This window comes from Thunnus albacares, chromosome 7 (genome assembly GCF_914725855.1).
Source record: "Thunnus albacares chromosome 7, fThuAlb1.1, whole genome shotgun sequence".
In the NCBI taxonomy this organism is placed as follows: Eukaryota; Metazoa; Chordata; class Actinopteri; order Scombriformes; family Scombridae; genus Thunnus; species Thunnus albacares.
In genome coordinates, this window is record NC_058112.1 from 11,289,548 (window position 1) to 11,316,370 (window position 26,823).

At 39.1% G+C, this 26,823-nt stretch overlaps 1 protein-coding gene across 1 annotated transcript; it reads right to left on the bottom strand.

Annotated features, from left to right (window-relative positions):
• Positions 1-3,334: 3,334 nt before the first annotated feature.
• On the bottom strand, positions 3,335-26,503 carry si:ch211-106e7.2. Its single transcript, XM_044356426.1, has 4 exons — positions 26,262-26,503; positions 5,352-9,607; positions 3,962-4,024; positions 3,335-3,851 (listed from the first exon to the last, which is right to left on the bottom strand). The coding sequence occupies exons 2-4, from the start codon at positions 9,559-9,561 to the stop codon at positions 3,721-3,723; spliced, it is 4,404 nt and encodes a 1,467-aa protein (XP_044212361.1). The 5' UTR covers positions 9,562-9,607; positions 26,262-26,503; the 3' UTR covers positions 3,335-3,720.
• Between the last annotated feature and the right edge of the window lie 320 nt (positions 26,504-26,823).

Sequence of the window (26,823 nt, forward strand, 5' to 3'; positions counted from 1 at the left end):
ATGTAATCACTCATGAGTGTGGGCTTGATTAAAAGAACTGCAACATTAATGGCTGTAAAGTAATTACTTCACTGTATTAAATACCACCTGCAGACTAAACTGTGATTAAATTAACACAGAGACTTCACGTATATTTAATTCAAGTTCAGGTCACAATATTGTCAGCATAATACAATGGTTGGCTACAAACTCTGCATGTGATGATAATATATAAAGTATATATACTGTATATATATATTGATCGTCTCTGATTAATAAAGTTATCATCACAAACTACGGTGGCACAGGCTCTCTTTAGCCTTCTTACAAACTTACAATCTACATTGTCCAAAAAATGCCTATGTGAACCTTTCTCCGTTTGCTTTACATTATTTCACACCTGACAGATTTACGTTTTACATACTTACATTTACAGTCTTTCTGACCTCTGCATGTAGGCTGAGCCATCACTAATGGGGTGAAAGATGATGACTCTGCGGTCCAGAAGATGTACAACACTATAGAGGCCCCTGAATGTGGATGTCTCCACCAGTGTGTGTCCATTTTCAGAGCCAAACTGGGACTTCTTGACAGCTGAATGAACCTGAGTCATTACGTCCTGCTGCTGTTCTGCTAACTCAGATGGTTGAAAAAAACGACACAACAGCTCACATGTTTGAGTATCATTTTATAAATAATGTAACACATTCAAGTGAAAAATCTAAGACAAGTGTCTGCTCTGATCACTTGTTTTCTCCCGTGTCACATAACAAAGCACAGGCCTTAATTACACACAACCGAAACACATACATCTCCAACCCTGACAGTCAAGAATTTAAATATTTTTCAGATTGGATCATCATGCTCATTATCTGAGATCAGAAAAGGTCACCCTGCACTCTTCAGCACAGACTGTCTTTGTTGTGATTCATCTCTCAGGGTCTAGAAGTCTGTCTGAGATCACTCCCAGAGAAGTTATACCAAAACTGCAATGGCAACGAGGCTATAAAGAGGGGCGTTTATGGCTCCCCAAGGTCTTGTATTATTTATGACTGCACAGTGCTCACCTTCTCTCATGCCAAAGTTATTCAACAGATGATTTAAAAGTGATTCTTTGTCAAACTTCTGGAAGGAACTTACAAATTCAACATGTTCCACGAGTTCTTAACATATTTATGAACAGTTTTAAACTATGTTACGATCATTCATTAACTGTTTACACACCAGATAGGGGCGCTTCATAAGGGTTATGATTGTTGACAATACATTAAAAATGCTTGAAAATGTCCTTGTATCTGCTTAAAAATATATTAAAGTGTTATAAAGAAAGAGTGTTCATATAGTGCTTATAAAATGCTAAACGAGAAAGAGTCAGCCAGGAGTTAAAGTGAGTATTACTGACTATTTGAAACCAAAGACGTATGTATGTAACATAAGTCTGGATTAGACAGAGAGACAGAAAGCAAAGTCAAACACTCAGATTTACAGTCGTAGCCACACCTGCCATGTAACCGTTAGAATAATATACAACCTTGGCAGTCAATTGGTACAACAGTAAGTCCTTTGTGTCTGCATACAAATAGCTAGAAGTTTATTAGGTAAATAAAATATTGGCGGGTTCATTACTTGTTGTGGTTGGTCTTGGTCTCATGTTGGGTTGGGCTCACATCCCGTTTACACATCGCTGAGAGCACCGCATCTTTGCCAAAAATGGCCCACATTTGTTTTGGGATATTTGGGCCATATTTGTTATTTTACATGTAGGCCACTTCAGGCTCACATCCATTTTGTCCAGGCCAGAAGATGGCCAGCAGTGCCACATCATTACCTGAAGTGGCCCACTTCCGTATGCTAACTGGGCTGTCATCACTTATCAGTGTTTCTTCCTGGGGGATTGCTGCCTCTGCTGGGAAATGGAAGTTGAAGGTTGAATCACACAGCTTGGCCTCTCATAACATTTCTGTCCTTTCTCACACAAGGGTTATACAAGAAAAGAAAATTCACACACATGCACGTAATCATAAAATAGTAGTATAAGATAAGAGTATAAATTTCCATTGCATAACATAAAAAAATAAAATGTAGATAAAACAAAGTAGTTTCGGAAAAAGCCATACTTCCTCGTGACAATTGTGACCCTCAAAGCAGCAAATGCTTTTCAACTTGCCTTTCATCATCGTACTTATGTTTCTTGACTTTTGAACTGACTGAAAGCTACTGTACAGATGTCTGGTGTATGAGATCATTGTTGGTTAAAAAGGAACAAAAATACTTTTAGTAAACTTTTAAAAGAAACAGCTTCAAATACTTCTCTGTTCAACACTTCACTTCTGTTCATCATTTTTCATGGCTTCTTCTCATTTGTATTTCAAATGTCCCAGTGTTTTACATAGTATTGTGGTGGGAAATCTTCGGATGGGGCAATAAATCCTCAGGTTTCCCCCAAATTAGTATTGACTCAAAAACTTATATGTATATCCTGACTCACTTGAGACTGGTAGAGTTCAATGTGAGTAGGTTTACTGTGCATCAAGAGCAATACAAAGCAAACCAAGGCCTTGATCCCGGGACAAAGAACCTAATGCAAAATCATAAAACATCATATTATATACCTTTCATAACACCTCCTAATGTGGATCCTATTTCTAGGCTCCACCTCATTTTTAATCATACTCAGAACTATTCTACCATTGTTGCTAAGTTGATTAGTGACTTTGACGCTTTGGTAATGATCCAAATACGATTCATCTTGGAAACAATGGTGTTTCAGGCTTCCCTAAAATTAGTCAGTTGCACCTGGCTTGGAGATAATTGTATCTCAACGTCTTCAAATTTCAAAAAATAAAACCGGGCCTAACGATCTTCAATCACACCTCACACAGACAACCAAACTATTATATTACTGATTAATCCTCTAATTAACTTCCCTGGTACTGGTATAAGAGTTATCTTTGTACATTTACTGGCACAACCGTTTGCTCAACGGAAAGCAGCCTTCACCACACTATGTTGGAAATAATCTGACTTAAGGCATATGTTTAATTACCATCAGAGTTTAGTGATAACGTGACGGCAGTTGGTTAATATCAGCTTTTGCTCAGGTATGAACACCACCATACAACACACCCCAATAACTGTACAGAGATGAATTTATTTACACATCACTTAAACAGTTGCAAACAGTGACATTAAACTGCTCATATTAACCTTATCAGTTATTGCATGACAATTTAAGGAGTTTTTCCTGTGATTTTAATAGGATATTAAAAGCCACATTTCTCAAAATATATATATAAAAAAAACAGATTACATTTTATGTTTTGTATAAAAATAGATGTTAAAATGCAAATATTGTATAAAAAATATTCTTAATGTAGAAAAATATAAATATGTCGCTGAAATATACATTTCAGACTGTCTTAATTTTTTTTTCATAAAATCTTTTTGCAAGACAAAAGGAATTGTACCTGTAGAGGATGACCTGAAAGCTTTTTCAGGCGTGTAAACAATTGACACTATTATATGTGCAAACTGATGAGAACAAATGACTGGTATCTTATACAGTAGTAAGTTATTGACTGACTGTTAAGATCAAATACATACAAATCTGCCTCGATTTCAATTTATTTCTTAAGTAATACAGCATAAAAACACAAAGAGATCATTTCTGCAACACGCTTCTCAAATAAAGAATTTCCCAAAAAGAGGACACTGTCGCCAAAAACACATTTGTTGGTGTTGTTATTTATCCGAGGGAGGCTGCATCTTCTTTGTGTATTTCTTCTGATACTCATGGAAGATGCTGGAGGTCTTGGGGACAGGAGACGGACGTAGAGGAATATACTGCTTCTCTGGATTTGGATACCATGTACCTATGGGGAATTTTATTCATAATGTTAGGAAAACCTGTAGCTAAATAATGACTAAAATAGCCAAAAAGAAGAAGAATTTATATACTGTATGTTTTAGCAGTGTTTGTTACCCATTGCTCTCTTGACAGGTACACCGGGGCTCTCGTCATCTGCTCCAGCAAGGTCAGCTTTATCTGAGAAAAAAAAAAAGGTAAAGCTTATTTGAAAGAAAAAAAAAAAGATCAAAACAAGAACATTACAGAATAAATGAATCACTTGAATAATAGAGGGAACCCATTTTACATACAGAACCTGCAAGATTCCTGGGTTTAATTATCTAGACCGCCTGTACGTGGTGCGTCTAAACTCGTTTGATGTTAAAACATTACATAAATACATTAAAGGAATGGACATGCTTTATATTAAAATCTTTTATTTTAGAAAACAGGTGTCAGATGTGGGAGGGGTGAAATGGGTTTCACTGGAACCCCTCAGAGTTTTATGGGGAAATTAGATATCAGGATCATTGAAATGTAACATCTAAGATATCTTGCAAATTGCTTGTATTTCTGCATTTGTGCAAATTTTCTGATAAAAAAGAAGACATCTGGAAAATGGATACATTGAAAAAACTGTATTTCCTTTCCAAATGGTTGTCATGAATCCTAAACTAATTTATGAAATGAGTTCAATTAAACTCTGGAGAGTCTGACAAAATAACGCTGATGGATGTCATCAGGGATTTTGGCTTGGAGATATTTAATTTGTAACAGAAAGCCTGCGTTACAAACTGCTGCCATGGAGTTTAAAGACATGAGATGTCACCAGGCAGGGAGAGTCTAACGTTATCCAGTTGCATTATGGGGAGTGAAGGATCCAGTGTTTTGGGGGGTGTCGTGGAAATTGTCTAATCACACCTATAAAATACTACACAAAACACTGCTGGGTTGAAGATTAAAATTATTATTGTACAATAAGGAGACAAACCTCAACACACAGGTCGGGCAGTCTCAAAGAAAGGAAAATGAAATACACATTATATAGTTTTCCAAAGACAATGAAACAACATCTGATTGGATAACACTGTAAGGTTACAAATATTCAACCAATGGGCATAAGGCCATGAAATGCTACATGACCTGATCACGTGTTCGCCTCATGCATGTCACATCTATGGAGTTTAACCTCCCTAAAACATAGGAGACAAGGGAGCCCCAAACCAAACATAACTCTTGACATGTTTTGCTAAGTCCAGCACATTACCTTTTTTGGTCACAAGACAAGATAGCTCCCTTGGCCCAATCAAAGAAAAACAAAATGCCTCTCTGTAGAGCACATTATAGTTTAAAGACAAAGTCAAATAAATGATAAAACGATCCAACTAGGTGTTTGACTTATTCTGCTTTCACAGGGGCTTGATCGATACTGACTAAGAGTCAATATATCTCTGCCTGTCTCATCTATTTTGTCTCTCACAAGTCCCCCAACTTTAACCCCTTAAATCTCAATATCATGACTTACCTGAAACATCATTAGTGGTGTCTTTTATCCCATTGGATGCATCTTTGAAGCTGAAAGTGTTGGGTAACACACTGAACCTCAACACGTTGTTCTCCTGGAGAGGCACGACAGTCTGGCTTCCATTTTCAGCTTTACTTCTCTCGTGGACAGCTGGCTGTTTGAGTGTGACTTCATCTTTCTTTGTCTTCTTCTCTCCAAGTTTGAAACCATGAGAGAGGGACCTCCTCCTCTTCAGACTCAGGCTGCGCTTGTTATTTCCATTCCAGATGCTCATCTCAGAGGAAGCCGGTAGCTCCTCAGTGTTGGCGGAGCCACTTCTTTCAGTTTTCTTGAGACTAACCTTAGATAAAGTATGTTTCTGTGTTTTCAGTTTGCTTCTGTACTTAATTCTAATTGGTGGAAAACTTTTCCTCCATTTTTCATGGATCCATCGTTTGACTGAGTATTCCCCTGTGGGGACAGTTGCACTGGGCTTTCTCTTGAGGGGGCTGAGACTCACAGAGAGAACCTCTGGAGGCTTTGGTACTTCATCAGATACAGTCTGTGGAGATGACCTATGGTTCTTGTGGCCACCAACTAAAACGCATTTTTCTTGTGTTGCTGTGCCAAACAGTACCAGTTCGACAGTTCTAACATTTGAGGCTGGAGGTTCACCATCAGCAGCATTAACAGAAACCTTCATACATTTTGAAATACCCTCAAGAAGTTGCTGTGAACCCTGATCAACAGTTTCATGTTTGCAGCTGAAAGTCTGAGGGGCGGCCGTTGCACTAATTTGCCCTTTTGTTTTCAGTGGTAACACATTTGGAGATGTCAGCTGAGCTTGTCCACAGTCCTCTTCCAGGTCTGACATCTGGTTGGAACGTCCATCTTCACTGCTAGAGACATTTTCATCTGTACTTTCACGAATGAAAATAATGCTTGACGGGCTACTATTTATACTTAGCAGGGAAATAGTATTTGGGTCTTTGTCAGAATATGAGTCAGGTTTGTCATCACTGTCAGATAAATCAATGATATGACTGACTTCATTGCATAGTTCAGGCTCAGTTAAGGTCTGAATTTGATTGACGATACTCTCACAACCCTTTGCTTGATTCTCTCTCACCATCGCAGAGTGAAATTTGCTGTCAGGTCTTATTGCAAACAGTTTATCATTCTTTTGTGCCGCCATCTCTTCCTCATCAAGGGTGTTGTCAGTGCAATCTTTCTGACTTTGCTCTTTCTTGAATTGGCATGTGCTCAAAGAAGGCGTGTTGGACCCCATAATTATTTGCTTCCACCTTGTATTGCAGCAAATATGTTCTAGTGGAGCGACTGCCCTGTTCTCCAGTTTTGAGTCAGGACTGTTTGTGACTTTCTCTAGCTGACAAACTGTTTCTGTATTTTGTGGCATCTTGCTTTGAACTTGCTCAAAGATCACTTTGGCCTCTTCTGGAGGCAAAACTTGGATTTCAAGTTTTGAGTCGCTTATTGTGAGATCCATAACTTCGGGTAACTCATCTTCAACAGGATTGTTAGTGACTTTCTCTAGCTGACAAACCTTTTCTGTATTTTGTGGTATCTTGCTTTGTAGTCCCTCAAAGATCAATTTGGCCTCTTCTGGGGGCAAAACTTGGATTTCAAATGAGAAAAAAGGGTCACTGGAATCTGCACTCTCTGTTTTATTGGGAGAGGGAGTTTGTGTTGGGGCAACTTCAACAGTGGAATGTTGTTCATCATCTGACTCAACAGGTTCGAGTTCTGTTTGCGACAAGGCCTTGTTTTGCACCTCACCTACAATTTGTGCAGGAATGCTTTTAGCTGTCTCGACCTGATCTGACTGGCTGTCAGTGTCAAGGGTGTGAGGACAACGTTTCAAAGACCACGGGAAGCCAAACTCTTTATCAATGTCATTGAGCCGCTCATTGGCGTTCAACCACGATGACACGTAAGGCAGTTCTGAATACACCTCATTATCTGCGATCACATGGAAGCTTTTCAGGTGCTTCTCAAAGCTGTGCTTTACTTGTGACAGTATGGGAGAGTCTAATGCCACATGTTTTGAGCAGAATTCGTGTACATCAGTGATTAACTTTTTGTACCAGCCTGTCCTGAGCCTATCAGCCAACTTTTTACAGCTACCATCCCAATACATGCTTAATAACATTCTTGAAGTATTAAACTCTGGAAAAAGTTCTGACTTCATCTGAGCTTCTTCACCCTCCTGTATCAACTTAATTATTGATACAACTGTCCATGGGGTTGTTGGGAGTGATGAAAGCTCACAAACAAAGGTCTTTGCATCTGGTGTCATCTCACTTTTGTCCTTATCCCCATTTTGGCTTTCTGGCACTTCAGAGGTTAGCTGAGCAGCTGGTGCAACAACCTTTTCTAACGGCATATTAATAGCCGCTTCGGATCCTGTGTTATCTGCACATAACTGTTTCTGGGACTGTTGTGGCCCGGCTGAATCTGAAGACGACACAACAGGACCATCGCTAAAAGCTGCTGACCTGGACCTCACTTCATTTAGATTTTTGGGGGGAGACCTACAATTATCTTTTACAGGATTAGATACTTCTCTTAAATACGCAGCCATTTTGCTTTTTGTCACATCTGGTGAAATCAAGAATTTCTCAGGGTTAATTTGAGATTCATCTGTCGTGATGTGTTCACGCTCTTGATTGATCCTCTTAGAAGATGTATCATTGCCGGAAACCTGGTAGCATTCCTGTGCCAATGGTTGCACAACAGCAATTGCTTTCGGTCCTGTGCGACCAGGAGATGAATGAACGGAGCTGTCATTTGGATTGATTGATGTGAGCATTTCAAGTATTTCAAGAAATTCACGATTGTTTGCTACAGATGAATGGGTCTTATTTCTCTGTGGTGAAATACTCTCAGGCTGTTGCATGTGTTGAGGTAGCTCATCTACAACATGCTGTGTTGGTGATATAAGATTCTGGGTGGTTTTAGGCAAAGAATATCCAGAATGTAGAGATAAAGATTGTGGGACATTTGACTTATAGTGTCCAATGACAGAAGATGGCACAGGCGCCATAGTTGGATTAGATTCAATCATCCTGCCTTTGCTGTCGAACTGCTTCCCATTGTACGGTGAACTAGTGTACATCGGAGGACGAGCATCTGAGCCAGCAGTGAATGACTGTCTGTCTGCGAACCTTGCGCTCATCTGGCGGCTGAGCATTTGCTGTTGTGCATCTGCTGCAGGATTTAAGGGACGCTCATTTGTTTTTGACAAGAAACGGTCAATTTCATAATGGCAGTTGTATGATTTTGAGTTAACAGAGGAGGTGGAAGCTTTCCCAGTGTTGGGTGATGAGTTGAACTGCGTTGAGTACTGTTGAGTTTTCTGACTCATATTGGAAACGTGCAAACTCCGTCCACTTGATGGCGAATTAGTTGTGATACTGCTGTTTCTGAGAGACTGAGAGACAGCCACATTATACGTTGGTGGGGGGATGGAAGAAGGGAATCGATGCTGAGTGCTGTTTTGTCTGTGGTGTTGGTTAGGAGCAGTCTGTATGTTGTGTGCTGTGGCAGACATTAATGTGCTGATGCCAACCGCCTGTGCAGGTGGGAGCGAGGTAGCTGTTGTAGAGAAAGCTGAAATAGGATTAGTCAACTCCCCATTTACATTTTGATACAAGTTTCTCTGAACCCTGGGACGCAGTAGATCAGACAAAGTACTTTCATTCTGATTTCCTGTTAATGTAACTGACATATCTTTTTGAGTGTATGTAGTGTGTGCCTTCATCATGTCAGACGGACTCTGACTTGATGAATTCTGAGCAGAGTTCTGATGAAAATCTTGCGGAGTTGCAACGTGAAATCTATAAACCACCTGTGAACGAGGGTTTCCACTTTGCATATTAAGAGATGAGTTTTGCAGATCGCCATGCAACAATTTCTGATAACCACTATTCTTCCCTCCAGCTGGCTGCTGAAAAGAAACAGCCTGATGAGGAACTGCGGATGTCTGGCCATTTGACGTCTGTCTGTTAGAAGCTCTATTACCGAAGGTGAAAAGAGCACTTTGTGGTGGTCTGACTCCTGTGTTTTCTGTCCTGTACTGATATACGTTATTTGCAGTTCCAACTTGCTGGTTCCTCATTGTGTCCTGGGTAAGTTGCTTAGCAGTTGGTGAGGATTGTGAGGGTGGTCCCAACTGTGGGTATGGTCCAACTATCCATCCAAAAGACTGCATTTTTGTCCTCCGTCAAGCCTTGCCGTAAGTTGAAGAGGAAACTTTCCTGAAAGAAGAATACAGAAATGTTAACAGTCGTAAAACACTAATTTATGCAGTGGCAAAGTGTTTAATACACAACTTTACAACATTTACAAAATCAATCTGGTGGTATCTCAAGACACACATACACAAGTCTGTTTTTTTTACCTTGTTCATTGATAGATAAAATTATCAAATAGACTGAGGTTGGTTGAAGTCAAGCGTCTCTTTAATTCAAACACAAGCAACAGAAATGGATAGTACGCAGAGTCTCCGTGGAGAATTCTGAAGAAACAAAGGAAAGTCACTGGTATATATTGACGGCCTTGGGAGGCCCTTTGGTTGTTTATAGATTCCTTCTAACAGACCTAGACAAAGCTTTACAGAGCTCTCCCTTCCACATGATAACCATGATGTCCATATTGTTACCCTCAAGGCCCTGCCGCCAAATATATGCATACATATGATCATACCTACTTATCTAATACATGGATTTTTCTATCATTCATGTATCTTGTTTTTCAAATTCTCGTTTGTAAAGACATCATGTTAGCCTGCTTCCTCTGCAGCCACATGGCAAAACAACTTACTTAGTACAACCAGTACTGACGAAGTATTAGGAAAATGCTTCCCTCCAGGTGAATTCTACAAGTGAAGACGAGCTCAGCAGGCGCTGTCAGCAGTGGGATTTCTATGAGAATTTCTGCAGTGGTTAATTGCAGTCAGTTCTTTTATTGCATGTGTGAGCGAGAAAACAATGGTGTCAGTTAACAGAGCCAACGGAAATCTACTGATTACGAGGGAAATAAAGTCAGGTAGTGAAGATAACCGATTAACACCAGGAATGTGTATCTAGCAACCAGTTTGAACCAGGTCCCTCTATTATTAAACTGTAACTACTTCGACAGGAAGCATTTACTTTCTCCTGTCTACATGATGGTATAAGTAGACAATGTGACTGTTGTGTTCTCTCCAAGCTGCATGAAGTAAAGAGATCTGATTCTGAAGAAAAAACTTAGGCAAGCAGAGATCGGTGCAATAGTTGATTTACTATGTATTTAGCAAGATACAAACCGAGGCTGGGGTCATGAACACAGACACTGAAGCTGAATCAGAAAGCGCTGTCTTATATACCCAAAGCTACTCCCCCCATTGTGAACCCATTCCCTTGGGTACCTCCTATTTTCCAAATTCTAGGGATTTTCCATTAGTTACAATTTTCTACAAATTGGCAATCTGTCCATAATGTCCTCATAGGTTAGGGATGTTAGCAACATTCCAACATAACTAAAATAAGGGTCCAGCAATCACATGTATTGTCCTTTATGATCAACAATGAGTTGCTTACACATATGCCACATGGCCCTTTAATGATCATGAGTCACTGTCTCGTCTCATGCCTAATTGTATTCCATATGAAGACACTGTCTCACAATCTACTGCATCACACACATACACTTTATTGATTAGGAAAAATATACAAGAGCTTTATTTGTTGAGCAACAAACTGACACTCCCTGTCAAAAGAATTTCTTCTTAATGACCTTTAAATAATGGAGACTGGATCCGAAGTATCAAAGTTTAAGTTGAATTTATCTTCTTGTACAAGAAGGAGCGTTTCACAGTGCAACACACAGGATGAGGTTACAAAGAAAAAGGCTTGTCATGGAGCATACACAGTTGGTTTATATACCTTACAAATGGACGTTTCAGTTTTTTCCTGTTGTTTACACATTCCACAGATAACGTCATAACATTTTCTCAGTTCTCTAATTGGTGGCCTGCTGAAGATCCTTAAATCAAGATAACACCCCCCTGACCTGTCTCTGATCTTTATTCTTTTCTGACTTCCTCTAACATATATAGTACTGCCCCCCCCCATTGTTAGCCTTAGCTGCTGTGTTTGCTATTTCTGCAACGTTGCAGAACAAAACAAGAACATTCATCATGACATGTGAAAACAGGAATACACACAGTATGATTTTAAGACATCTAACCACAGTATTGTCCTAATTTTTATAATACTCCCTGTCCACTATTCGTTTGCATTACAGTAATCAGATATTGTGTTCATTAACAATAATCTAATTGCTTCACATTTTTGTTTCAAGTATAGACTTTGTATATATGTATCATGAGCACTGTGGGGTGGTGCTGTGTAGTAGTTTTGTGTATTTTACAAAGGATGTATGCCATGTATGGACTATGTTTTGGATTGCTACTAATTGCTTCTCTTTTTTCTTAGTGTGGATGATTTTCTGGATTTTCTAGTGTGTATGTGTCTTTTATTGTACATGTTTAATTTTGTGCACACTGCAAATCAATTTCCCTCTGTAAGTGAACCTAATTGGATTCAAATTTTAGTTTTTAGTTACATATAAGCCTATATTTAATATGTATGTATTAAATATGTATTTTTTGATTTCCTATATTTAATATTTTTGTTGTGATGCAGCACGGTTTGTATTTTCTTAGGCTGCATTCACATCAAATCTGGCAATGCGGGACAAACAGCAATCCTCCCAATCAATTGAACAGGGGCAGTGCGTTTACGCTGCAGGAGTGGGGATCGCACAGGACTCAGCAAAAAAATGGTGTGGCCATCTGGCAAGAATTTGAACCAGAACTTTTGCCAGAACGCCACCTGAAATCACGCTGTGGTGGCCAATCACATAAGCCAACGATAACAATAGCAGGAAGTTTCCTTCGGTTTGTGTTCATTGTTTGAGATCACAGGCAGGAAATGGAGGATAAGGGGGGTGGGGTGGGGGTTAAAGGTCACCACACACAAATGGGCCATGTAATGACACGCCCACACCTCCGCACAACCCTGTAGGAAAGTGACGCATTCCCAGATTTGGTATGAATACAGCCTTGCACAAACAAATGAACCACTTGTGGAGATGGACTGTTCCCGGCCTGTTAACCTGATCCTTGCTATTAATTCATTTAGTTTGTCTGCAGGGGAGACATCAGCGGCATGTCGAGGGATTCTGGCTTTTCATATGAACTGAATTAGCTTCCATGTCCCACAGTCCAGATGACTAGTAACAGCTTTGAAAACTAAATAGTACCACACATGAAAAAAAAGACAAAGTACATGTTCTTATTCCTGTTATCCTCTTATTCATGTTCTTGTTCCACATTTTTATTAAGGCAACAACTTTACTGTTATTGTTTTTTACCCTCCTATCATCAATTTGACCCCCTTAAATGTTTAATGTCTCTAAATAAATGATTGACATCCTTTTTGCTTCATATTTAATGACTTTTCCTAATTTAAGTATCAACATTTTACACAGATTGGGTTGTTTTGGATGATACTGAGGTCAAAATGCAATGTTATAATCTTCAAAAAACTTTCCTCTGCTTTGGGGCCCTAACATGACCTTACCTGTAGTAGTGCGAGAACCACTGATAGTTTAAATAACACGGGGGAGGAGAAAACATAATTCAGAGAACTTCTTTCCTACGCTATGGAGAAGGAACTGTCGTAATAAATCTCTGGACCTCAGTTTGAAGAAGTTTCTGCAAATATCCCAAATCAGTCCAAGAAAAAACTTCTCTTTGGTGTCCAAAAAAATCATCAGGAATCAAAGCTCAGAGTAGCAAAATGTTCTTTAATGCCGGCAATAAAGGAGAGCAGTTTCAAGTGCACACAAGGTTCACCAAAAACACAATGAGTTGTAAGGGCCAGTGCTCCTTCTTTTATACCGTTTGGCTTGCATAGGCCACACCTCTTGTCCTACACCTTCTTACTGACCAATTACACAATTAGAAATTCTTTACATCAGCTATTGTAGGCCTGAAATCCCAGGATAGGTTTTACATAGGCCTGGACATGTCTAGGCATGTTTTGTTTATCCAGACATGTCCAGATATCGCTCCTTTTATTTTTTTAAGGCTGTTCAGGTTTATTTTACACTATTATTACCATATCCTTCCTTCTGGCCTTAATTTTTAAAGTTATTCTTGCCTTTTTTTCACCCTTATTTCTTAATTCTTTCTTGAGGTTATTTTTTTAAAAATAATGAAGTTTAACACAAACACACTTAGAATTTCATCAAGTGCACTGAGTGTGATTATCTTCAACGTATTACGTGCCTTTACATTAATCACAAGATTTTGTGACGTGTACATATAATATGACTGGTGTAATTGCTTCATAGGAATAACAATTCAACATACTTCTGCTCAAAGCTTATCATATTACTAATCATCCTTTTGCATTGCATTTTGTTTCCTTCAGCACATTACAAGTCTTTAAAATTATACCACAGAACAAACTGTGTGTGCTCTGTGTGTCTCTCTTTATGCTCCCTCTCAATTGAAAATTACATCTAAGCAAAGGTTTTCTGCCAATGAGGTTTTGTCAAAGCTCTTTGAGAGTGAAAGTGACAATAGAGAGTGTATGTGAGACAGACGATGTTGAGGAGGAATTTCCTCGCGGTGATTCAGGGTGGCTCAACACCGCGGTATGCGGTCTATGCAACATTAGCACCTTTTTTTGTGAAAATCAGGGTATATTAGTCTGATTATGTGTCGACCGAATGGAGCAGCAGTACCTGACGAACTCGGAAAACACTTAATATTGTGTTGTGACAGGAAACAATGTTGGCCTTCAGCCAAGTCTCCTTAAGCCTGGGATTTATGAATAGAGTCCAGCTGTACGCACATGCAGGGTTTCTGCCAGTGTATTGCAAGCCCGGCGGCACACTGGGCCTGAGTTGACCCCTGCCGTGCCAAAGCATCAGGGATTATTTTTAAAAATGTATTTTAAGATGTTTTCAAAACTAAAATGTGTTATACGAGTAAGAAACAGCTCAGTGCGCAGCTAGTTTGTGGTCAAGAGAAAGAGAAATCATGTGTGTGGCGGTGAGGCTGCAGTTACTGGAGCAACCCGCCTACCATCGAAGAGTAGGGTGAGCAGGCAGAGAACAGGAGAGTTTCTGCCGAAAACAAGCACCAAGGCCTGGGGAGACATGAGAGCAGCTGCTCGCTAACAGCTACATGTGTTAACAGCAGAGAGCAGGACTCTATGCTGACACTCTGCAGCTGCTGTGGATGGTCACGGAGCAAACACTTTCACTTTCGTTAGTAATTTTACACTATACACAAGGCAACAAGTTTTGCTCAGCACCAACCCCAATATATAACTGGGACAAAATATCCATAGAGACATGTTTTTAACTACCAAGCATCAGCACCAACCCTGAACCCAGTTCCATTACGAGGGCTGGGCACCAGGTTAGCAGGCGCTCAGCATGCAAGATACTGTGTGTGGCGGGCGGGATCTTCTGGAGCCACTGGACCAGGGAAGCCACCGAACATTCAATAACTTACACATGCATTGAAGTGTAAAACAAGAAGGGCCTAGCCTCATAAAAAAAGGAAAAACATGAATAAAGCGCAGTTGTGGCAGTTGTTTGACATCCCCCGCGGATGTGTTGTTTATAGCGCAATATTGCAACAATGTTGCGGTTATTGCGAAAGCCCTAACCCTGATAATGAGGCATCCTCGTTACCTTCCAAAAAAGTAAAGTTATTATGGTCCCTCTCCCTATTTGAACAACAGGGTAGTGTGAGAGAAACTCAGTTGCATGCTTATAGTTTATCATTTCTTTCTATGTTAATCAGTTATTAATTATCATTTGTCTATATATTAATTTAATTAGATGTACTTTCATATATGCTTGGTCACTGTAAATGTAGGCCAACTATTAGCATAATGTGTATTGTGAATCATCATATGGCCTCAGACAAACAGTGGTTCTTTGTTGATGGATATATAACATGTATGTGAGTTATTACTATGGCCTTTCTTTATCTGAAGAGGACTCAGAGTCTTGTGATGTGTTATTATTAAGTTGTAAGGATGTTGTTATAGCAATATGTTTAAAGAATTTGATAGGTTTAACTCATCGGATGATGTGATGATTAACCAATGGGTAAGAGCTTCTTTTGTCTAGTTTCTTATAAAGACCACATCCTTGTGTCTCATCTTTGAAATGCTGGAAGATTCCTGTTATCTCCATACTGTACAATATATTCATTCTTTTAACAACCTGCAAGTTTGCCTTGTTTTAGTTTTGGAAGAATTTAAGGCAGTTTTCTACGACACTAGACTTAGTGCTGCTAATGTCATCAAAATGGTTCCATGTTTTAAAAGTCCATATCTTATTATTTTTGTCATTAAGTCAGTCATCTGACTATTACAGCAATTTTTTAAAACATTTGAAGTATTAAAAAAACTGTTGGGTCAGTAACATGATTATAGTCTGTGTGGTAGAAATTATTGAAATTCATCTGTTGTATAACTCATCGCAACCTCTGAAGGTGCTGACTGTCAGGTAGTAAAGATCAGAAGAACTTTGGGTGTCTTCATTTCTTGACATATACTGTACTTGTTGGAAACTGGTTCTGATTAGAATTTGTTTAGAAAGGAGGGAAGATAGCTCAGTAGAGCTATGAATGCCCTCATTATGTCCCTGAGTCTTACTACTGCTGACAGTTTGAGGATCTGACTCCTGGTTCAATACATTGATCTAAGTCAACAGAGGCTGACCAGAGCATGCACCAGTTTGTTTAGTTTGTTTATTCTAGGCAACACCTGCTTGTTCATTCTCCGCTTAAAAATAAGATGAGTACTTCAGGGAAGAGTTCAGTATGCAAAAGAAGCAAATAACTTGTGCAACATATTCAAGATTCAAGTTCACAAAGTCAAGACTTTGTCAACAAAAACTCTTGTGACTCCAGATTGTCTGCAAAGATTAAACATTTTTCTCCCACACTGCACAGCCTGTAGAACTGAACTCATATTATGATCTATGGTGTAGTGAAGAATTGCTCGATTACTCAATTAACACACAAAGAGAGCACTGTCAGGTTAGGAAATAATGTAATCAAATGATACAATCAGAAGTATAATGCATCATATCCCTGAGAGACAAAGATACATAGCACCTAGTGTTGCAGAAAAAATACTTCAGCTGAGGTGGGCAGACAGTCCACGCCTTTGCTTGAAGAGTTTACCAACTTTTATGTAAGCAGTGTCACGGCTCGTCAATCAGATGTATTTGTCTTTTTAATAGTGATGTCAAAATGTTGGAAATGATCCAAATACAGTACTTTTGAGTTACCATTGTCTTCGCACTCTCCTTAAATTAAAAATTACATAAAAATAAGTGGCTCATTGCCTTTAATGATTAACCATCACAAGTATTGACCTTCAATGACCTGACCTTTTAATGATTCATTGTCATATGATTATCAACACAGTTGCTCCTCCCATAATGAAATCATATGATGACCTTCAATATGTTGCAATATATTGGCAATGACTGACTGGGAGTGAGAGATGCTTTGCTGAAACATGGTGCAAAACACAATGTTAAAGATCTTTATGTAATTATGAGAAGTGGAGGAAAAGGAAAAAGACATCCCCTGCAATAGTCTCGCATGAACACACAAGCGTGGGCACCAGGATGTTGACTGCACCTCATTTAACGGCCACAGATGTCACTAATGAGAAGGAATTTCTGATTCCTAAATACAGAACCTTTTAAGTGACACAAAAATAAATGGCTCATGGCCTTATCTGGCAAGTTGGCACTCAGTCAGTCCTTAAATAAGGTTGCACAGAATCTGAAAATATCTAGTTAACCTTACAGGTTAATGAACAACCCTCAGATAGAAACAAAGGTCAAGAGTTCAACTAGCCTAGGGAGAGTATTTCTTCACAACCAGAATGCCAGAATGACAGCACACAGCAGCATCACAAAATAACATTGCTATCACATTAAATTAAGAACAAACAACACTGTCCTCTAAAGGCTTGTCAAATGAAGACATAGAAATCTGCGTAACTATAATTTGTCCTTGCACTGGCTCACACAACATGAACTAACTGTTAAACAATCAACTGTCTCATTTTACAGAGTAAGGAACCAAGTTTAGAACAGACACAGCATGGATGTATTTGGAACAGGTGTGGAATAACAAACTGCCACTAAACATTTAGCTTAAGACCACTATCTGTAAGATGTATAATACATACAAGAAATACAGCAAATAATAACAACCATTCAAAACTCTCTCACAATGGATCTACATATAACTGGCTTATATGAAGTGTGATTTCTCATTTTGTGATCATAATTCAACTCAATATTCTATATTACAGAATTTCATTTTTAGTAATACATATACATACACACATATATATATTTACAGCCCTTCACGTCTTTAAATCCATCTCCTGAGTTGAGTTAAAGAAGAGTGTCAAAAGTACTAACAAAGAATGACACAGACGGAAAGATCTGTCCTAGAAAGTTGTGGTTGTTCAATCAGCTTAGGTCATGAACTCAGCAGTGCTGATTTCAAATGTTTTTTACTTTGCTTTTCTAAGAAATATATTTGTCATTTTCTCCCTTCCTTACAGAATCTGTTGAAGCCACTTGTTCTTCAAAGTCCCATAGTCTCTCCACCCACGCATCTATTGCAGCGTCCTCAGCAGGACCAGAGCAATTTCTCAGGATATCTGTATCACCTCAGCTACTTTTCCTTCTGCTCTCCTCCAGACCCAGAAGTTCTCATTCACCCAATCGCAATTTCATGCTTAGGTTGGTTAAAATTAAACATGACATTAGTGTCAAATCAACATAGTAGGAACCCATTTATCAGAATCCTGGTCCATTTACTTGAAGAATCTATTGCTGCCTGTTCTTCAAAGCCCTGTGGTCACTCTGCTGTTGCAGCTCCTGCAACATCCTCTGTTGTAGAAGTAGCAGATTACTCTCAAAGACCATTTGTAAATAGATGTAAATCTGTGGGGTCAGGAGGCGGTGACTTCATATGGAATACAATAAGGCAGGAGAACATTTTTATCGAGAAATCATATGTTGTGGGAAAACTGAAGATTTATTGGCCCATCTGAAGACTTTTCCATGACATAACATTGCTTCAAGCCTACAGTACGGCCACTGTCCGTCAGTTGCAGATACACTGACAACCAGTCCGCTAACAGAATAGCCCAAAATATCTGATTGTTTAAAACTACCCGTTTTTACTTGCATGCAAACATAGCATTTCCTGTAGCTGCTTCTCAATAAAAGCCTTCTGCTGGTTCACAATGGAAAGCTTTTAATCTGAAGCAGCAGCCTTTGCATCTAGTAGGCATGGGCCAGTGTGTGATTTTGGTCATTTGTGAATGCGCGTACACACACACACACACACACACACACACCCAAAGTGAGCCTGAGAAGCAGAGCTAATGTTAACTGAGCCACCCATTGCTAAATACTCAAATGGAAACTCAAATGTGATGCTGCTGTGTGCTATTAGTCACTTGCTTTGACATAACCACTGCAGTTATAAAGTTGATAGTCAGGGGTTTTTTTATCGTTATATTTTAGGCCACATGCGATTGGTTTTCTACTAGCAAGATTATTATCGGCTCCTCAGGACAGCTGATATTTACTAAAGATAGCGTCCACAACAACTTCACATAGTGTTATAAGTTAGCGTACACTTTATACTGTCTATTAAGCCTCGTGCTTCACAATGCTGAAACAACAGCAGCAACCTGGCTCCAGTGGGAGAAAAGTATCTAATGGCACTGCGGGCCCAACCGGTGTGTCTTCCTTTCTAGGTAACAGATCGGCGGAGATCGGCCCCATTGTCACCAATACCCTATCCAGCTATTTGAGTCAGTATCGGACCGATATCAGTATCAGATCGGTGTATCCCCAGTCATTATGACACAAGCCTTGACATTTGCAATTTGCAAATTTGCAAAAAAAGTACAATCCAAATTCTTGAACCTCTCGTTAAGGTTCAAACCTCAAAGTGGTAAAACCCTATTGTTTTTGTGTCGGTTTATTATCATTATTATTATTTTTATTCTGACACGGCTCAAATTGCCGTGAGCTGGAATGAGCTGGAGACTTGAAACTTGGCCCAATAACTGGAAAGGATGTGCAAATGCTTCACAAGAAACATGACTGCAATCAACCAGATGGTGGCACTGTAGTTCACATTTCAAAAAACAAAAAATCAAGCGAAAGAAGTTAACAAGGAAGCCACAACTATCCGTGGGCAGGTAGTTTCCTGACACCCCCTCCAACTCTGCCAACTGGCTCCTACGCCAGGAAACCAAACTAACCTCACAAGCAGAAGGCAGAGAGAGAGGGACTGAAAGGAGGGATGTGTGATGATATCATTCAAAGGAAGAGCTGGTGAAGTTCTTATTTTGAAGACGTTTATTAGACGATGGCCATCGGGTCCATTACATGTACAAAGATGGTCTGGGCGCTGTACCACTGTCGATACATAACTTATATAAGGTTACACATCTGTATCTTATCACATGAATAACATAGGTTTTCCATGGTCATTAATTCAGTTGGGAGCCATCCATCAAGTGATTGACAGCTACCTCACAACATACTATGTATCATAATATACCACATCCGGAACAGATCCAATCTTGACCATGGACCCATTATTTGTATCTAAAAGGACCCCAGAAGGGCTATGTCATATTACCTAAGGTGACATGCAGACTATGGAATGTTTATGTCACATGTCCAACACCCAAAATCAGTAAAGTATATAGGGTCAGATAAAAGTCATACTAACAGGGATGTCACAAAACTAAAAGAATTCACAACAAAAAGTTTCCACTCACATGCATTTCTGAGTATAAACACGTGTTAGTATGACTTTTATCTGACCCTATGTACTTTACTGATTTTGGGTGTTGGACATGTGATGTGATCCTTCCTTTCATTTCTTTAGAAAGTGGATATTACTTAACGTAGACCGGATATTTATTGGGATTAATTTTAGCTCGATAAGGTGGTATATTTAATAATCCAACATGATTAGCATGCAGTGCCCATAGTTCTGTTGGAACTGATACTAATATGGATGGAGTTTTCAATTGAATTTTTCTCATCTCATTCTCCACGATCAGTGGTTTCATGTTATGCTGCAACGGTTTAATAAAGATGTTGTCTTAATCATTTGTGTTTTCTCCCCTTGCACTTGCTCCATATAAATTGTATCTTGCGTCATTGTAAGGTTAAGTTTCTTCTTTTTCATTAGCTTTTTTGTCATGTTTGCCGGCCAATGACGACTCATCAGCTCCCATGCTTTGAACATCTTTATCATATATTCTTTGTCCCAATTCGGATTAGGTAGTATTATCCATTATGTATGCTCGTATGAAGTCTAATTTACTCTTGTCAAAACTACCGTCCCTGGGAAATTTATTATCTGTCCACTCAGAGATGTCTGTTAAGAATGGTTCAACGTAGTAAAATCCTATTTTAGTTTGCATCCACTCTCTAGGTGACATCTGATTTACTGTTTTAGCTTTAACTTCTTTAAGGTGAGGGTTCGTCTTTAACAATTTCTTCATTGTTTTCCTTTCCTTCCTTGGTAGATCATGTTCTGTTTTGTGTTTTATCTCAATCTCCTCTTTACACATTTTACTGGATTGTGACCCCATGATTAAATGTTGTTAGTATATAATACACCAAAACATGCAGCATCTCTGAAATAAGAACTTTCTTATGTCTCTTCCACTCTCTGTTTTTGTTTTTTTTTGTGTGGGCTGATGTAACGATCAACTGTATGTCAGAAGGCACTCTACCGCTATATAATCAACAACACAATAACATTTATTTACATACAGCGCAAGGCACTAGACAGCCCTTGGCTGTGACACTCGTCCAGACCCACTTTCTCTCTCAAAGTGCTCTAACAGTGTCTCTGTCATACATAGGGTACATAGGGTCAGATAAAAGTCATACTAACAACACGTGAACCAACCAAACAGTATAACATAAGAGTAACAAAAGTAACATAAGAGGAAAAAGTTCCATTACAACAATGCACGCTTAATTGGCACTTTTGCTTAAAGAGTCATTTTCAGGTAGATCACAAAAGAAAGAGCAGGAGGGGAGCGTTGGTGACATTTATCACTTCCCTGTGCAAGAGGCCATATAACATACAGCAATTTGTAGAAAATTGTAACTAATGGAAAATCCCTAGAATTAGGAAAAAATGCTTCAGTCTAACTCAGAATATTGTGTACATTCTTGTATAAAACCACTTCAAAACAGGAAAAACACCACTGCCCTGAGTAGCAACAGCTGGTCTGTAAACCAGCCTGTGATCTAAACTCATTTTTCACATTCATAACAGTATGTTCATTTTTGTTCTGAACACAAGCCAAAACTATTCAAGTAATAAAATGCAATGTTCATTTGCAGCCACCTACTGCAGTTTCATCTGTAATTTGAAGACTTGTGCCTAGGCCTCCAGTCAGTTTCTGGGAGTATAGCCAGCACAAATATCTCTGAATATGAGCTGTATTACAGTATATCTTAGACCATATCATGCTTTCACTCTTCAGCCAAAATAAAATCCACCAACTGTCAAGATAATGATTCTATGTGATCTGCTCACACACAATTCTTCACTCTGAACTTGTTACTTCTGCAAGTGACTATATTCCTACTTAGAAAAGCTCAGTAATCACTGCTACTGTACCTGAGCAGTACAGGAAAGCAGGACTACAAACACAACAGAAAACAAACAATTGCATATTCATCCATTCAGCCTAATTTCGACAATCCATCCTCTCTATATCCACTTAAGATTATGTTTTGTGGAGGGTTTAAGTTTGTCTTACAATGTAGAAGCAGGAAACAGCAGAGCGGACAGAAAAACATCTTTAATCTCACAATCACACCGAGGCAAGTGTTGTGCAACTAGAACAGAATTTCCTCTCATACTCCACAACTGTAGACTTCTAGTCTGGTCTATTGAACTTTTTGGCAGATGGTGTTGTGGAAAAACCTGCAGCTGGGTCAATAAAGTTGTCAGGTCCTCCACAACATTATGTCATAAAAGTTGAAGAATAAAATGAAAAGTCTAACAAACCACACTGAATCTGGCAGAGTTCAAAGTGAAAATAGATTCACTGTGTATTAAGCAGAGTACAGTAAACTGAGGCTGATTCCATGGAAGCAGATACTGAATGACAAACTCACAGACAGTCTTTTATATACTTTGTTCCACTCCTCCTACTGTGGAGCCTACTTCTATCTGATTTCTAGGTCTCCTCCTTTAAAAATCCTGGTTCTTTCCATAATTATATCATAATTGCTAAGTCATCAGTGACCTTCAAAATGTTGCGATTGATTGAAAAATCTACCACAATGGCCAAAATTAATATTATTTTATTTCAGTGAAATTTTCCATTCACAGTAACTTTGTTGTGATGCCAAAACTTGCAGACAGTCACACTAACATGAGAAAAAAAAAAATCAAAAAATCAGCTTGAATTGAGTTTGTTAGCTGTATTTTGATGCCTGGACAGGTAAACAATTGTATTTCATTGTGTTATTAACTTTGCATTACGTTGTTAAGTGCAGAGTCCTGAATCGGGTTGGGTGCCCAACAGGTAGCCCGCAAAAAACTTGTGTAACAGGTAAAAAATAGAACTATATAAATTCACAGGCATGGGTAAAAATGTACTAAATGCAGGCGGGTAGCAAGTGAGAACAAAAAAAAGAGAGAAGTCAGAAATGAAAATGATTTGCAGTATTTTTAACATCTAAATTAGCTAATAGCCTACTATCAAGTGTAATCAGTCCCCAGGCTTTTTTTAATTGTGAAGTGAAGTAGTCAGTGGATTACTATGAAAGAGTATGTTGCACACTGTTATAAGGCATACAAGTGAGTCAGCATTATAACATCAGCATGTAATCATTGTTATGTGTGTGTGAGAGAGAGAAACCACCATGGTATCTGCATGCAACTGTGTATCTGTGTGTGTGCACTGGCATGTGTGGATGTCAGTGAATGTGCAGTATTGACCTTCTTGTAGAGACACATATCATTGTGCAACTGTCATAATAAATCTCTGGACCTCAGTTTGAAGAAGTTTCTGCAGATGTCTCAAATCAGCCCAAGAAAAAACTTCTCTTTGATGTCCAAAAAATCATCAGGAGTCAAAGCTCAGAGCAGCAAAATGTTCTTTAATGCCAGCAATAAAGGAGAGCAGTTTGAAGTGCACACGAGGTTCACCAAAAACACTTTGAGTTGTAAGGGCCAGTGCTCCTTCTTTTATACTGTTTGGCTTGCATAGGTTACGCATCTTGTTCTACCCCTTCATACTGACCAATTACACCATTAGAAATTCTTTACATCAGCAAATCCCAGGATAGGTTTTATGTAGTGAAATTTAATACAAACACACTTAGAATTTCATCAAGTGCACTGAGTGTGATTATCTTCAACATATTACGTGCCCTTACATTAATCACAAGATTTTGTGAGGTGTACATAAAATATGACTGGTGTAATGCTTCATAATAATAACAATTTAACATACTTCTGCTTAAAGCTTATCATATTAATAATCATCTTTTCGCATTGTTTCCTTCAGCACATCACAAGTCTTTAAAATTATTCCACACAACAAGTAAAAATAAAGCACTTTAAAGGGAGTGACTGTGTAGCCTATGTGTTTAATCAGGAGTTGGGTTGCAAGTCTTATATTTACAGGTCTGGATTTGACATGGAGATAATTGCGGGTAATGGGATATGTGAGTGTATTAGGTCTAACGGTGCGTAATCTTGACAGTGTTTCATCACTCATGAACTCACACGAGACAGCATGTCACACTGATAAAGCCTAACTGCACTTTGGATATGTGGGAAAAAAAAACCTTTAAGGCAACAACCGCAAACCCAGTTGCCTTTAACCTCAATATCGTATCACCTGGACAACTGAGAATTTTCATGGACATTGTTAGTATGACTTATCTGACCCTATGTACTTTACTGATTTTGGGTGGTGGACATGTGACAGAAACATTTCATAGTCTGCATGTCACTTTAGGTAATATGGTATAGCCCTTCTGGGGGACCTTTTAGATACAAACAATGGGTCCATGGTCAAGATTGGAGCGGTTCCAGATGTGGTATGTTATGATACATATTATGTTGTAAGGTAGCTGTCAATCACTTCATGGATGGCTCCTAATTGAATTAATGCCCATGGGGAACCTATGTTATTCATGTGATAAGATACAGATGTGTAACCCTATATAAGTTATGCATCGCATATGGTCATCTGATATGGCATGGTTAAAAAAGAGCATTACACAAGAAGCTGTGGGTTTGTGGATATGTTGTTGTGCTGCAACAGCCTTGTTCAATAAGACAAGAGTGTATGACTTGCGTTTTCTGTTCCAACGTTTCAATTCACTGTCCATAAATTAACTGTAAATACACCATAAAGCCCAATTCTATCAGAGTAAGAGACATATACTTTACATGCAGCCATGCATACTCCCATCAAAATAGGATTTTTCAAAGTTTTCCACCGGTGGCGGACTTGTTCGACCGTGTGAACACAGCCTTTTATTCGTTCAACCACCTTCTTGAGAAGGTCGGCGTTACAATTTTTGCGCATATCCAAAAACCTGTCGATATCAAAGTCTTTCAAATGTTTAAACGTAGGTGTGTTTGTTCTTCCAACCAGAAATGTGGGCTTTTCTTTTGAGCATACATCTCTACTCCAGCCTTGCAAACTGTTGGCTTGTTGGTTTGTTTACAACGCACAGAGTTGACCAACAGGTGAGAGGCGTGTCGCAAACTGCGGTAAAAGTCCCAGTTGGGACGCATATTCCCAACGTGCTGTATACATGACCAAAGAATGCTTCTAAAACCCGAATAATCAGAAAATGCTACATTTTGAATAATGGTAATAATTCGAAATATGCTGTTTACGTGACCCGTAACAAATTTGGAATATTGTCATGATCGGAATAATAGTGGAATATTAGTGTGCATGTAAACGTGACTACCTTAACTACCTTAACTACAACAATAAAGTGCATCAGTTAGCACGTTGGCGGACTAGTGTGCAAGCAGACTAACGTTAGCTGCTAGCCAGCAAACAACGCCAGCCATCGTTCTGACAATATTCACACAATAAACCTATAACCAGACTTTCTCAGTCTTAAACTTTGCTAGAACTCTATGACCCGCACAAACAACGATAACTAACTTTAACAGTAACAGTTAACGTTACCTACACAAGTGACATTAATGCACTGCCATGTTTAAAATCTGAAATTAGCAAATTTAATAGTTGAGATGATTTAACGTTAGCTGTTAGATAATTCAGCTAGCTTGTGAGCTCGATAATAAAGTTAACGTCTGAAACTAGCGGTAGTTAACGTTATGGCTCGCTCTGGAACAACGTCAGTGTCTGATAACTTCTTACTTTAAAATTACGTTGATGCATCGCCAGATACATCGAATCAACTGCACAGTAATAATGACCAATTTGACCCAACGTTATCTGCAAGACCATTCTGCAGTTTTACTTGCTAACGTTTCAACTTGTGTTTTTCTGCGCCATGAAATCCTAAATTCACTAACGTTACCTTACCTAGCTTCATCTCGCTCAGTTCAAGTGCTCAGTGCATAACGATGCTGATTACAAGCATTTAAGCCGTCAGACAAGATCGCAAAATAACAATAAATAATGTTATTATTTGGGGGGTGAGAGGGGGGTGTTAAGATTAAATTTAGGTGTGCTTGAGCACCCCTAAAAAGAGTCTAAAATCGCCAATTAACTAAATGCTACTTACTCCTTTTTATCTCCAACGAAGTCCAACTTCAGCCCTCACGGTAACATCCAGAGTCCGTGTTGCAGGTTAAATGAAGCTCATCTCTCTTATCAAGAAATCCATGCATGCATTTACTGACTTTTGGTTCAATGTGCCGCCAGGAGGGTGGAGACACTCCATATGTCGCTGGCCTTCAGAAGACTACGTGGGATTCCTCCTACGTGTTGTTGTTGTTTCATTGCGGTTGGCAGGCAATTTTTTCCTACCCAAATTGCACGAAGACCCGCCCTACTCTGCCTCTGATTGGCTTGTAGTCGTCGCCTTCGTTGTTAGATTGGTTAGATTTAGACATGGGGAGTGATCTTTATTACATCCATGGGAGTGACACGATAGGCGGACCCGATGAAAGTTCCTGTTACGTGTGCAGCTGCATGTGCAGTGCACATGCACGGATGTATAGTCACATCAGTTATAGGGCGCTAAAGATATAATGTGTGTCTGCAGTGTCTAAGCTGAGCGACACATGGCGAAGTAAGAACACAGTCTGCTCTTAACAGTAAACATCTATATTTTCTGATTGAAT

Bases quoted from the DNA above. Each gene is read 5' to 3' on its own strand.
- si:ch211-106e7.2 (XM_044356426.1), bottom strand. From the start codon at position 9,561: ATGCAGTCTTTTGGATGGATAGTTGGACCATACCCACAGTTGGGACCA. The intron at 4,025-5,351 runs GTAAGTCATGAT...TTTTTTTCTCAG, and splicing joins CACCACTAATGATGTTTCAG to ATAAAGCTGACCTTGCTGGA. The intron at 3,852-3,961 runs GTAACAAACACT...AATTCCCCATAG, and splicing joins ACCTGTCAAGAGAGCAATGG to GTACATGGTATCCAAATCCA.